The sequence below is a fragment of the Pelophylax lessonae genome (assembly GCF_965119305.1).
Source record: "Pelophylax lessonae genome assembly, chromosome: 1".
Lineage (NCBI taxonomy): Eukaryota > Metazoa > Chordata > Amphibia > Anura > Ranidae > Pelophylax > Pelophylax lessonae.
The window spans coordinates 810920877-810935862 of record NC_138768.1 but is presented as its reverse complement, the minus strand read 5'-3'; the positions used below and the strand labels follow the sequence as shown (position 1 = coordinate 810935862).

General features: G+C 44.7%; 1 protein-coding gene across 1 annotated transcript in view; it reads right to left on the bottom strand.

Moving 5' to 3' along the window:
* LOC309558742 (uncharacterized protein) overlaps positions 1-14986 on the bottom strand; it is a 91473-nt gene that overhangs the window by 15473 nt on the left and 61014 nt on the right. Inside the window, exons 3-5 of the mRNA XM_082261789.1 lie at positions 11550-11685; positions 10326-10414; positions 2048-2111 (exon numbers count right to left, since the gene is read on the bottom strand). Coding sequence (XP_082117915.1) covers positions 2048-2111; positions 10326-10414; positions 11550-11685 — 289 coding nt within the window. The remainder of the gene's footprint in view (positions 1-2047; positions 2112-10325; positions 10415-11549; positions 11686-14986) is intronic.

Genomic DNA, 14986 nt, shown 5'->3' with positions numbered 1-14986 from the left:
ATATTACATAAGATATATTAAATATTAGAATAGTGTTACCAAGATTAATCTTTATTCAGATACCTGGTGGATTAAATGGACGTCATAGATGAGAGCATGATTACATTTTATGTTTTTTTTATAATAGTCTTAAATGGAGAAATTTTAATTAATTTTAATATACTGGTTAACCAAGAGGTGTCACCCTATGACATCACCAGTTAATGAATAAGATGTTCCAACCAATAGGAATAATGTTCCTCCCACTGGGTTTGGCTTATGATAATTTTTACTGCCCTTTTGTTCAACACAAAATAAAAAGAAACCAGAGATGTAATAAGAGAACACAACACAACAGACACACACAAGACACAAGACACATCACACTTACAACATACACACTACTAACAGCCATGCATAGACTCATCTACACAGACGCCATCTTGGTCCACCCTGTATCTGAACCTTTGAGGGACGCCAAAAGAAGCTCCTCCCTAATTGGCCACCATCTTGGAAATGCAGCCATCTTAAAGGAACCTGGTAACTACTATTCTAAGCTAAGCGGCCATTTTAAATATGGTAATTATGCCTTGCTGTTATTTGATTATTATTCAATATTGTTTATGTACTTCCTTAAATGTTTTACATTTCCTATTTAAAGGGTAACGAAAGTACAATCCCAGCCGTATAAACCATATGTAGATTTTTCTCTAAAGAGATGATTTTTGTTTTTATAACATTTTTTAATATCAGATTAAGCGCATTATTTGCAATTTTACGTCTTCCGTTTTGCATGGCTTATTCTCACTTCATCTGCAGTGGAATGACTTTCGGCCATGTGATTCGCAGACTATTGTGGTCTGATTATATAGAATATTAATGTATGGTTCATACTACACCTGGGAAAAACATAATCTTGTTTTATTTTACTTCATCGTTTAGCTAAATATCACATTGCATTTATCGTTTTAAGTTGGTATTTTATGTAAGGTTATCTCTTTGTGTCACTCAAGTATGATCATTTATGGTGAAAATATGTCTTGCGAATAAATATTCTTATATATATATTCCCTACTGTAGACTGCTTCACTAAGATTGGTATATGCTTTTAAAAAGAAATTAACTGATATAAAAAAAAGAACTTGGGAAAATTGCGTGGTATACTATGAGTGTCTGAACAAAATTAATTGGGTTTTTTTTCTTAGATATTAAATTATTTGCCGTAATCGGCTGGAGGCACTGCGTCATAATTCTATTGATAGTTCAGACACCGCCTTTTAGTAATAAATTAAAAATAGTCAAATTTTATACCAAAACGCACAACAGTGTGCAGCAGCCTCTTCAGCACCCCCTAATACTTACCTGAGCCCCATCTCTATCCAGCGATGTGCACGAGTCCCTCGGCCATCTGGGACTCTCCCTCCTGATTGGCTCCCGGGGCTGTCAATCAAAGTCAGTTAGTCAATCAGGAGAGAGAGGGGGCAGGGCCGAACTGCAGCTCCGTGTCTGAGTGGACACAGGGACCTGCAGCTCTACTCAGGTGCCCCCAAAGCAAGTTGTTTGCTGTGAGGGCACTTGACAGGAGAGAGGGGTTCGGAGCAGCTAAAAGGGACCCGAGAAGATAGGATCCAGGCTGATCTTTGCAAACGCAACTTCACAGAGGAGGTAAGTATTTCATTGTAAAAAAACAAACAAATAAAAATGAGACTTTACAATCACTTTAAGTTCAAAGCCACATTGTACAATTGGCAATTAGGCAATTATTCAGAGTCCGAGCATCAGGAGGAAGATTGACCCATCCTACATGCAAGCAACTATCTGGAATCCAGATGAGTGGGTTACACAGAAATTAGATTAAGGAAAGGTAAGCTGACTTGCGGTCTTCAATGAGTTTTATTTGCTGTCCATGTTCACCGGAGTTTTACTTGCTGTCTTGTTTCTTGGCAAATTGGAAACAGCACTATGCATACTCTTACTACATCTTTAGTAACCCTAGAAAGTCCAAGCAGGATAGAAAGAGCTCTGTTTAAAAAGTTATAGTTTAATAGGAAAGAAAAAATTAACTTACTTGCAAAATGACCCTGGTGCACATGGCTGGCATTGTGTGGCATTCTGAATTGAAGAGAAGTAACCTTTAGGAAGAAACAAATTTTGGGTTAGATCATGGCATAACTAGGGAAGTGTGGCCTACCCCACAACTTTAATGGATGTGTTTAACAGTTTAAACCTTAAAACAATGAACAAGCTTTAAACCGCTGTATGGGTTTTGGATATGTCTATTATTCACATAGTATGAATGGGGGGAGAGGTACAAGAACCAGGCTAATATAACCTGCTGGATGCAGCGAGACATTGAAGGAAGTGGCTGGTGCTGGAGAAGAGGAGCTGTGGCAACATATTTCCAATAGGACACAACTACCCAGAGGCAGGGCTGCTTCTAAAAAGATATATACGGAAAGGAGAATGTTCAGCTGATCTGGCCATCTATGATCAGATCAGGTAAAATTTATAAAAGTCCTCCCCGAAACTCAAGGGAAGGAATTGGGAAGGAATTGGCAAGGATGGATTTTGTCCCAATCAATCACTATTGGTTGTGGCAGAGGGTGTCAACTGAGGAACAAGTATCCATGACTATCTAAAGTAAATATGCATGTTCCTCCAGCACTAACTGCTACATTAACCTTCCAAACACTGGATCATACAACACCCAAGTCTGGTGTCTGATGCTCGGATGGGTCAAAAAATGTTGTTAACAATGGTATAGTGGTACTCCAGCTCGTATAAATTATTGGTTTTAAATTTTAAATGTGCTTATTCACTTTTCAAATCAATGGATCAAGGACTATCCAGTGTCCTGTGCAGCAAAAATATTGTACATGTTAAAATAATGCTTCTTCAAGGTCTACTTTATGTAAACATTGATGCCTTACAGCACTCTACCTCAGCAAAGCAACAGACAGAGGGGTCAAATCTGATAAAAATCAATTTGTCTTTTCCAAATTAACTAGGGCATTTCTGCTGGGGCACACATGTTAAATTCTGCATTTTTTTCTAGAAATAACTTTAAACTCCCAAATAATGGGACTTTTGACTTACCGTAAAAGCCATTTCTCTGATGTTCATTGACGGACACAGCTCCTGATTCTTCTTAACCATTGGGTTTAACAGCCCCCTACAGGAGTTACGGTAAGCTTGACCCAGGGGGTATACACACACTCTCAGCTATAGGCACTCAGTTTTATTACAAGCAGTGTCAGAAGAAAGCCAACTCCACAGAGGGGTGGGTGCTGTGTCTGTCAATGAACAGAGAAATGGATTTTACGGTAAGTCATTTTGTTCATTGACGGACACAGCTCTTGATTCTTTTTAACCATTGGGATGTCCCAAAGCAGTGTTAAACATGAGGGGTGGGGAAAAAAGCAGAACAAAATTCCCAAGGCTAACAATAGCCAACCAGGTAACATGGAGCTCAACCATAAACAACTGGAGCTCACCTGAAAAAAACAATATAACCTCAAAGAGGACCAGATCCTCTAAACAGCAGCCAGCAAAACCTTGCGGCCAAAAGAAGCATCCGCAGATGCCAACACATCCACTTTATAAAAATGTTGTAAAGTGTGCAACGACGGCCAGGTGGCCGCCTTGCAAACCTGCATCCCTTACGCTTGATGACGGAAGCCCAGGAGACACTAAGCGCCCTAGTAGAGTGCTCCTTGACAGGGAAAGGAGGAACCTGACCCCTGATGCAATAGGCCTGAACCACCATCTGTCTGATCCATCTTGAAATGGTCGCAGAAGAAGCGGACAACCCCTTGTGAGGTCTATCCGTGAGCACAAAAATAGAGAGTCTGACTTCCTAAAAGACTCCATAGCTGCAAGGTACACCCTTAATTGCCCGGACCACATCCAAGGCATGCAAGGCAATTTCTTTCAGATGTGTAGGCCTGGGACACAGGAAAGGCAACACAATGACTTCATTCAAAGACAATCAGGAGACCACCTTAGAAAGGAATGACAGACAAGGGCATAGCACCACCTTATCCTTGTGAATCACCAATAAGGCGGACAGGATAATACCGCCAGTTCCAAAACCCTGCATGTAGAGGTGATAGCCACTAAAAAAGGCCACCTTCTGGGGCAGTGCAAGCAGGGAAATCTCCCGAATATTTTCAAAGGGAGGCTTCTGTAGAGTGGAAGGCACCACACTAAGATCCCAGGGTGGCAACGGAGCCCGCACTGAAGGAACCAAATGTCGGACACCCTGAAGAAAGATATACACCAGGGAGTGTGAGGCCAAAGGTCATTGGCAAAAGACCACCAAAAGCGAAACCTGGCCCTTGATGGTACTCCAGGCCAATTTCTGTTCAATCCCCATTGAAGGAAGGTTAAGATCCGAGCCACCGAGAAGGAGCAAGGATGAACCCCAAGAAACTCACACCATGCAATGTACGTCTTCCACGTAGGATGGTAGATCTTCCTAGAAGTAGATTTCCTAGCTTTCAACAGCATAAAAAAATCACAGACTCAGACAAACCTCCATCCAAGTCGTCAAAGCCAGCTACTGTAAAGCAGGAGTGAAGATCAGTCCTTGGGACAGCAGATCCTCCCTGAGAGGAAGTCCCCAAGAAGCAGCGGCAACCAGCCATAGCTGATCAGCGTACCAACACCAGCGAGGTCAGTCTGGACGGAATCCCTTCTGCTTTGAACCTGCACTGGAGTCGTGACACAAATTTGAGAGGGCTGGAAGGAACTGGTCAGCCCACCTTAGAATGCTGGCTACTTACAGAGCCGCCAGGACACTACTTTTGCCCCCCTTGGTGATTGGCATAGACCACGGCCGTGACATTGTCCAAATGAATTCGTACCATACACCCCTGAAGATGAATTGTCCAATGAACAAAGGCTGATCACTCGAATTTCCAGAACATTAAAATCGGTAGTCTGGATTCTGCCAGAGTCCGGACCCCCTGAGCACATCTGCTGAGGAGGCCTCCCCACCCAGACAGGGTGGGATCCGTTGGGACAACTGTCCAGTACAGGGGGAGAAAGGATTATCCCTGTCGAAGTGCCTGAGAACTAAGCCATCTCTAGAGACCGTGGATCCTTGCCCCATTTCACCACAATCTCTTTAGCAGAGATCTTGTGTGGAACTGTGCAAACAGACCGCCTCGAGGGTGGACAACAACATCAGGCCCAGCACCCGCATGCAAGCCCAGAGGGATAACCATCTGCTGAACAACAGAAGCTGAATTGCCTCCTGCAAGGTCTGGAGTTTTTCCAGAGGAAGAAACACCCTGGCTGAGGCCGAATCCAGAGTCAGACCCAGACAGTCCAGTTTTGGTGGACAGAACCAAAGAAGACTCCTGAAGGTTTAGAATCCAACCAAACTCCCTTAGAGTTTGCAGAGCAATCTCCAGTTGTCCATCAGAGCAGTCCAGAAGATAATCGTCCAGGTACCCCAGTACCACAATCCCCCGCTGACTCAAACAATGCGAGCACCAGGGCCAACACTTTTGTAAACACCCGAGGTGGCTAGACCAAAAGTTCACAAATCGATAATGCTCCTCGCCCACAGCAAAACAGAGGAAGCATTGGCGATCTGCATATATTGGAATGTGCAGGTAGGCGTCCTTGATGTCGATAGAAGCGAGAAAATCCCCCTGACGTAGGGGCGCCACTACCGTGTAAATGGACTCCACACTGAACTTCTGTACTCGCACAAGCAGTTTAGCGCCTTGAGGTCCAGAGACATCCAAAGACGTACCTTGTCTTTCTTCCTGGGAACTGTAAAGAGGTTTGAGTAAAAACCCCTTAAAACTTTCCTAATCGGAACAATCACCCCTTGAAGGAACAAGGCTTGCACTACCCCAAAGAGACCCGTAAGTAAACTGGGGACAAGTGCAGGTTGGAAAGGAAGAACCTTTCCACAGGATAAGACCGAACTCGATCTCGTAGCCTGACTGAATAACTTTGTGGACCCACGTGTCCTATACCAGGGAGTTCCATGGATCCAGACACCAGCGAAGACGTTCCCTCACCCCAAATACTGGAGAGGGTGCCCCTTCATGCGAAGGTGAGACCTGAGGTGGGACTTGAGGAAGGAGGCTCCGCCTCTGAAACGCGTTGTCCATAGCAACAGCAGAGGCAGTGTACCCGTGTTTGTACCCTCCACCTCGAAGCTCTCTGCAGTTTGTGGCTTCGGCTCCGGCTGAGGCTTCCCCGAGTCGCTGTAGATGACGTCGGCATAGTGCGCAGGCGCACTGGTACTGGCACTCGGTGACCCGGCGGTACAGGAAGTGGAGTGCGGGGTCATAGCGGCGGTAGCCGCAGGTTAGGAGACCAGAGTGTCACCATCTGGAGGGACGGGAGGAGCGAGCAGCTCTTGTTGGAATGCTGATATGCGATTGCCAAGAAGATAAAGTGTGAGTGCATTTTAACTGTACTGTGTTAATTGTCCTATAATAAAGCGTTATTGCCCGAGGTCTGCGTGCGCTTCCCTTTATAGATTGGAACCCCTTCATGCAAAACCTCTTATGAGCCAAGGAGAATGGCCCACATCTACGACAGGGCTCCTTCCCTTTGGTAGCCTGCGGAAGAAGAGTACTCTTCCCCCTGCGAGACCCTTAATGTCAAGGAAGCTCCAAACAGAAAATCCCCTACAAAGGAGGAGATCAGATAGAGGTCTGGTCTGCAGACCGGTATTTCAGCCAAATAATATGCCAAAGAACCACTGCTGATAAAGACAGGCTAAAAATCAAAAGGAGCCGCATCCAAACAGGCATCATAGATAAACTGTAGCCCCTGGACCAACATATCCAACAGCTCGGTAAGACAGGGGGAAGCAGTTTCCCCTCCAGGTCCCGCCATGAAAGTTTAGCCCACTTGGACAGAGCTTGCGACACCAGGGCAATAGTAAATACTGGTCTAAGTGCCGAACCAGCCACAGTGAACATATGGCAGGCCAGAGCCTCCGCTCTCCTATCAGCTGGATATTTAAAAGCCTGGGACTCTTCAACCGGAATGAAGGTAGCTTTATTTGACCTGGAAACCGATGAGTCCACTACAGGTGGGACCGTCCACCTTTAATGCAGTTAATCCTCAAAGACACCGCAGCAAAAAATGCTTATGAACCACTGCATTTTGGACAACCCCACTGTTTTGTGACAATGTTGTCAAAGTAAGCGTAAAAGGGAACACCCTTACTGCTTTGGAGGGCCTGTGGGTGCCAAAAGGGACCGAGCCTCCGGAGCAGCATAAACTGCAACCTCCACTTTTAAAAGTGTCATACACTGACACATACAGTGCATCTACCAGCGCCTTTTTATGGGCAGCTAAAAGGAGCAGAGGAATCATCCTCACTATCGGAGCACTCAGGGTGCGTGGACGCAGACCCAGTAGGGTCGTTATATTCTAAGCTCATCCGTAAAAAACATAACAATCAGGGGAGGCCACCAACTGCGATCCCGCAAAGGGGACGCCGACTAAAGGGTCCACGAATGGACCACACAAAAAAAAAAAACAAGGGGGTCGCCCTGCGAGCCCTCTATAGAGGGCATAATAGGAAATAGCGTCCTTAAAAAGGGGTCCACCCGCCGTGACATAAACGCGCAGGCAGGGTACCCTGATGGTCCCACAGCACTAAAAGGGGTAGGTGCCCCACACAATAATGGTGACAAGGCTGTCATTTAAAAAATTAAGCGCCCCCACAGTACCACCTCTTCCAACGGAGGAGCCAAGCTGACCACAGGGCCTAGCAGGCCGGAAGACGCGGCCTAAATTTTGGGAAGGCCCAGCCGCAAGTGCATAGATCCAAGCCTAGCAGATGCCCAAAGGAAGATTGGGGGCTTCAGCTAAATGCACTGGGGCCGCCCCCCAACTGAGGCGCCCGACTCGGCCGCAAGGCCTAGTAGGCCGCAGCCTAAATTTTTGTTGGCGCTCAGCAACTTGCTTGTGAGCCCCAGCGGTGCAGGGGAGGGCGGATGCCCAAACGGGAGGCAGTGGATTAAGCCACCCTCACAGGGGCCGCCTCACTTAGTTTCTGACCAGTAGGCCGCAAAGCCGCGGCCTAAATTTTTGGCCAGATCTGGCCGCATGTTTTGTGTACCTGCGGATGCTAAACTAGCACTTCCCCAGCCCAAAAACCGCCACAGGGAGCCCAGAGGACATCCCTGCCCCAGTCACCAACCCTCGTTGCTCACAAGGAAAAACCCGGTCAGCAGCAACTCCAACCAGCCCCCCCTAATAGCATGTGGTAACAGCCAGCTCATAACCTCACCCAGGGGGGAGGGGCCAAAATAACCAACAGTGACCACCAAAATTTTAGAGGGGCTGGGGGGGAGAGGAACCCGGGGTTCCCACCGTCCCAGGGAGGGACCCATGTCCACCCCGAAATCCTCCAGGAGTAGAGGGGGGGGGGGGGGACAGATACTTACCATACCAGGAAGAGGGTGGCCACTTCCCTGGACAGACCACCGCTCCATCGTAATGTGAGTGCTGTCGGCCAGGAGAAATGCTGTGATCAGGCCAGGTCCTATGCATCCTAAAGAGACGTTTAACTCGCAGGCCAGCCCCTGTCCAACGGGGTTATGTCGCGGCCAAACTAGCGTGGAGCTCCGGTCTGCACGCGTTTGCTGGCCAGACTGGGGGGGGGGGGGGAATCTCTGGATCTAGATTATCCAGTCCGTTGCCCAGTCCTAAAATTGATTGTAGTTTCTCACAGGAACAAAATAACATAGGAAAGATAGGAAAAAAAGAAAATCGCTAGGACCAGAGATCCCAGCAAGGAACTAGGTCCTTACTCCCGACTAGGCAGAAAAAAACTGAATGCCTATAACTGAGAGTGGGTGTATACCCCCTGGGACTGCCCATAGGCGTAGTCAAGCTTTTTCCTGCCTAGAGTCTTACTGCTGTAGGGGGCAGTATAACCCAATGGTTAAGAAGAATCAGGAGCTGTGTACGCCAATGGACGAAAGAGAAAATATTTTCTGAAAGCAAAGACCATGGAGAATAAAATAGTGGCAGTTGCAATTTTGTATGTCACACTATATATGCATAGCTGTTAATCCAAAGCATATTTTCAGGAAAAAATATACTAAAACAAATTTTAGGGCAAACAACCAACTTTTGGTAAAATCTAAAAGATGTGGTTGTGCCAAGTAAATAGATACCGAGCATGTCATGCCTTAAAGAGGAAGTAAACCCTCCTCTGCAACTTGTACTAATAAGGCTTACCTATAGGTACTGTAAATATCTCCTAAACATGTACCCTTTAGGAGATATTTACTTTGCATGCAGCCAGTGACATCACTGGCGCATGCGCTCGTGCCATTCCTTCAGAGCCCCGTGCCATGACCGTCGGCTCCCGCATGCATGCGTGGGAGTGACATCATCGCGGCTCCAGCCACTCAGATGGCCGGATGCCGCAAACCCGGAAGAAAGGCGACAGAACAGGTCACCCATGAGACAGGTGAGCGGTCGGCACTGCGAGGCTTCGTTCTAAGGTAAGCATTTCATAATGAGCTAGTATGCGATGCATACTAGCTCAATATGTGTTTGTCTTTCAGGTGTTTGTTTTTTTTTTTTTTTTTTTTTTTTTTTTAATTCTGAGGTTTACCACCTCTTTAAAAAAGTGTACATGCCTGCGAAATTGCAAAAGACTACAATACCCCAAATGTTCTATATGTCTTAAAAGCCTTTACAGGACATAGGTTAAGAGTTAAACATGAATTATGGCCCTAGAACTACTGCTTTCACTCTGATGTTTGAGGCAATACCTCACTTGTGTTATTTTACAGACATGTGCATGCCCTGCAAGTTTGCATTGAATGCGGGTGCATACATTTTTTTACATTTTTCCACTTCTGTTCTTATAATATTATTGCTATCACAAGAGGACTAAGAAGCCAGCTTGGGCAGATGACAGGTACCCTTTATGGAGACATCAGGGGTCTATTGCACCCTCAATGTCTCCCCTGCCCTCCACACTTCAGCTACTCAAGCACAGATTGTGCTTGAATATCTTCTGCTTGGTTCATTGATCTTCTCCAGCTTTCGATGTTACAGCATTTTACCACAGCCCTGAGATCCCAGAAGGAATGGGAGCCTGAGAAACTGCAAGAGCCAGCGATGGCCTACACCTTCAGGTCCCCTTAAAAGTGAATGGTTGGCTCTAGAAAGTTGCCTGAAAGCTGATCGCTGGCAGTAGACAAAATCAATACCAAGCTTACAGCAGAAACCATGAACTTGCTATAACCCCTAGACACTTGATATCTTTTGCACTGCCAGAGCTGGGCTTTAATCCTGTAAGTTCTGCTATTGCATTCCATCATATAAATACATGAACATACCTTTTTCACACGATGTACACAACACGGATGCGCTTGCATTAGAAAAAGATCCTGGCTGACATGACTGGCAAACCTCACTTTTTGAAGTGCTACAGGAAGAATAGCAAAAAAAAAAAATATATATTACTTCCATATTTATTGTATCACATAGACATAATGAGCCTGTTAAAAGAGGAGTAGATATGTGGGGTTTATACATCTGGCCTGTAGATGTCACCATTTACAATCGTTACATCTATAATACTTTCTATAAACTGTAAAAGTTAAATGCAGTTCCTGTTATGGGATACTCAGAAGCCTGCATAGATATTACTGACATCTGAACTTGTTACTAAAGCATTCTATAAATCTTTATTAACATTTTCTCCCTTTAATAAGATATGCACCAATATAGATAAATGGAGTAATTTTGGTGAAAATGATTTGCCAAAGGTACCAATTTCACCGCCTGCAAAATGTCACTCAAATTCCACCTGTGCCCAGATTATGGACAGTAAATCATTCCTAAACAAAACAAGAGATTTAAAACAAATCTATCACTGACCACTATAGTTGCATAAAAACTGAATTTAAAAATATAACTAAGACTCACAGAAATCACAGCCCTTTTTGTGTTTTTTGTGCCTCTGTTGTGAACTTTGAAGATTAATTTCTCCACAATGCCCATAGCTACAGAGACTTTTACTGATTCTTTACAATATGTAAATACTTTTAGTGTACATAATCTGGGCCCAGAATCACTTAATTGAAAACTTAGTGTTGCTCAATAACTGCTTGTTCCTTTCAATACACGTTTATAGCCTATGATAAATTACAAGCAGTTCTGCTTTAAGTGCCAGTTCACAATATCTGCATTTTTCTTCAAGGATAAACACAGGTAACTACAATGACACAAAGAAAATAGTCATGTGTGTCATGTTCACTCCAGAACACCGCTGTGTTTCAGAGCTGTGTGATATTATGCAACATGTCTACATAATATCCCACTACTCTGAGTGACCCTGCATGCCACTGAACCATAAGTGCAGTGCATCGGCTGCTGTGCAGTAATGTGAATGAAGTGTCACTTTTTAAACTTTGAATACATTTTGATAAAAAAAAAAAGGGGGGGGGGGCTGTGTGATGCGATAAAATGTATACCCCTGTGCAGGCAGCAGTGTTTTGGGCTGCGGGCTAGTATGAAAGTGTTAAGTAAAAATTAAATGTCAAATTTATATGACTTACTTGGTATAAAAGCCCTGTGGACATGGCAGGCAATCAGCTTGACCACTCTGTGGCTGATAATATCCAGACTGGCAAGGTAAGCAATATGAGGCGTTTACACAGGCACCGCTGGAACAGCACAGACAAACTTCTATACCTGTTGTAAAGAAAGGACATATGAGTATAAAGGATTTATTTTTTTCCTCCCTCTTTCTCGATCTCCCTCTCTCTCGAAAAATTTCTGCAGCATTGAAGGTCCCAATGAGCACAGTGGCCTCCATCATCCGTAAATGGAAGAAGTTTGGAACTACCAGGACTCTTCATGGAGCGGGCAGCCCGGCAAAACTGAGCGATCGGGGGAGAAGGGCCTTAGCCAGGGAGGTGACCAAGAACCCGATGATCATTCTGACAGAGCTCCAGCATTTCTCTGTGGAGAACAACAAAAGAAAAAAAATCTCTGCAGCACTCCACCAATCAGGCCTGTATGGTAGAGTGGCCAGACGGAAGCCACTCTGCCTGGAGTTTGCCAAAAGGCACCTGAAGGACTCTCAGACCACAAGAAACAAAATTCTCTGGTCTGATGAAACAAAGTTTGAACTCTTTGGCCTGAATGGCAAGCGTCATGTCTGGAGGAAAACAGGCAATGCTTATCACCTGGCTAATATCATCATTACAGTGAAATGTGGTGGTAGCAGCATCATGCTGCAGGGATGTTTTTTAGCGGCAGGAACTGGGAAACTAGTCAGGTTTGAGGAAAAGATGAATGCAGCATTGTACAGAGATATCCTTGATGAAACCATGCTCCAGAGCACTCTGGAGCTCAGACCAGGGTGAAGGTTCATCTTCAAACAGGACAACGCCCCCAAGCACACAGCCAAGATAACAAAGGAATGGTTACGGGACAACTCTGTGAATGTCCTTAAGTGGCACAGTTAAGAGTCCAGACTTGAACCCAATTGAACATCTCTGGAAAGATATGAAACCGGTTGTGCACCGACGCTCCCCATCCAACCGGATGGAGCTTGAGAAGGCCTGCAAAGAAGAATGGTAGAAACTTACCAAAAATAGGTGTGCCAAGCTTGCAGCATCATATTTAAAAGGACATGAGGCTGTAACTGGTGCCAAAGGTGCTTCAACAAAGTATTGAGCAAAAGCTGTAAATACCTATGTACATGTGATTTTTTTTCATTTTTTATTTTTAATAAATTTGCAAAGATTTCAAACAAACTTCTTTCATGTTGTCATTATGGGGTATGGTTTGTAGAAAATAATGAATTTAATCCATTTTGGAATAAGGCTGTAACATAACAAAATGTGCAAAAAGTGAAGTGCTGTAAATACTTTTCGGATGCACTGTATATACACACACTGTAGCCATTTTATTAGATACATATTTGATACGCATTGTCACCAAGAATACTCAAGTAGACTGGTGCACTGGGATAATGCCAACATATGCAAAGAACATCATTCCCCCACACTATTACATCATCCTTTACCTCTGACACAAGTGGTAGAGGGGCGCTGGACAGATTTTCACAGGTTATCAAAATGTGGACAGAGTCATTACTTGACCCCAATTGGCCTTTATTTGGCAGCTCACCGTAAAGATGGGAATACCCAAGGAGAGAACTTGAGAAAACCAAGCGCAATAGGTCAAATAGTGTCAAATGTAAAATTCTTAGAACAAAGTCTTTATTGCTCAACTGGTTACAACAAGCTTGGCAAAGGACATCCAATGCATTTTGGGGGTCACACAAGCCTCCTTCTTCAGAGTTGGGTGAAAAGGCAGAATGTTAAATGGACTCCAGAGTAGACTGATCTGCAGGCAGAAATGTTATAAAACAGTGCTGTTGTTTAAGCTTGCTACTTCTACGGTGAACACCAGCACTGACTGTTGTTTAGAACATGTAGATCAGTCTGCTTTGGAGTACCTTGAGGCCAAATTTGTCTTTTTGTAAATTTGTAATCATTTAGGCAATACAATTCTAAGGACGTTTCATTCGGCGCTCTTTAACCTCTGACACAAGATATGGGTTCATAAATGCATATAGTCATGCATTTCAAAGATTACATAATTAAGCTGGTTGAAAAAAGATCATCCAGTTCAATCAATAAAGAGGAAAAAAAAACAAACATACAAATTGAAAACCTCCCTGTACACTATCCAATACCCACAGTTGATCCAGAGGAAGGCAAAAAAACCCCAATAAATCATGATCCATTTGCTCCAGCGGGGGGGGGGGGTGGGTTCTGTAAATAATTCCTGATCCCCCAAGAGGCGATGGGATATTCCCTGGATTAAGTTTACCTATACATACTAGTACTCAGTTATCTTATATGCATTTGGGAAAGAATCCAGGCCAACATAACCGGGGTTCTTGAGGGAGTCAATTCCACATCTTCACAGCTCTTACTGTGAAGACTTTCCATATTTGAAGATTAAGTCTTTTTTCCTTGAGATGTAAAGAGAGCCCCCTTGACCACTGTGATGACCTTAAATGTGAATAATTCAACACCAAGTTTACTATATGGACCATTTATGTATTTATACATGTTGATCATATCTCCCTTCCCTTTAATCTCCTCTTCTCAAGAGAATAAATTCAGTTTTTCTAATCTTTCCTCATAGCGGAGCTCCTCCATGCCTCTTACATTGGTTGCCCTTCTCTTCACTTACTCCAGTTCCCGGATATCCTTTTTGAGAATCAGTGCCCAAAACTGAACTGCATAGTCCAGATGAGGTCTTGCTAATGATTTGTACAGGGACAAAATTATATATCTCTCTCTCCGCAGTCTATACCTTTTTTAATACAAGAAAGGGTTTTGCTTGCTTTGGGAACAGCAGCTTGGTATTGCATGCTATTAAGCTTATGATCTACCAAATAGCCCAGATCTTTCTCCACTATTGGTTCCCTCAGTTGTACTCCCTCTAGTATGCATGATGTATGCATATTCTTAGCCCCCCAGGTGCATAACTTTAAATTCATCAACAATTAACCTCATTTGCCACATATATGCCCAATTAAACAGTGCATTAACCACTTGCCGACCGCCGCACGACTATCTACGTCGGCGGTCAGCCCCTCACAGGCAAACTAACGTAGGGCTACGTTGCTTGCTTGTGAGGGTCTAGGGAGCGAGCGCGCGCCCCCGGAGGCGCGCTCCCGCGTGGTCACGGACCCCCCCGCGCGTGTGACCAGCGGACCCGATGTCCGCCGGTCACTCGGCGATCGGCGGGGGAGAGGGAGAATGTCAGGCAGCTTGTGTAAACAAACTGCCTGTCATTCTCCTCGCTGCAAAGACACTGATAAAACGGATCTGGTATGTAGATCCGTTGATCAGTGTCCTTACAGCTAGAGCCACAGCCAATCACAGTAGAAACCACGCCCCTAGGGACACACACAGCCCCTCCCTTCCAAATAAAGTTAACCCCTTCACTACCAGTGTATTTTTAC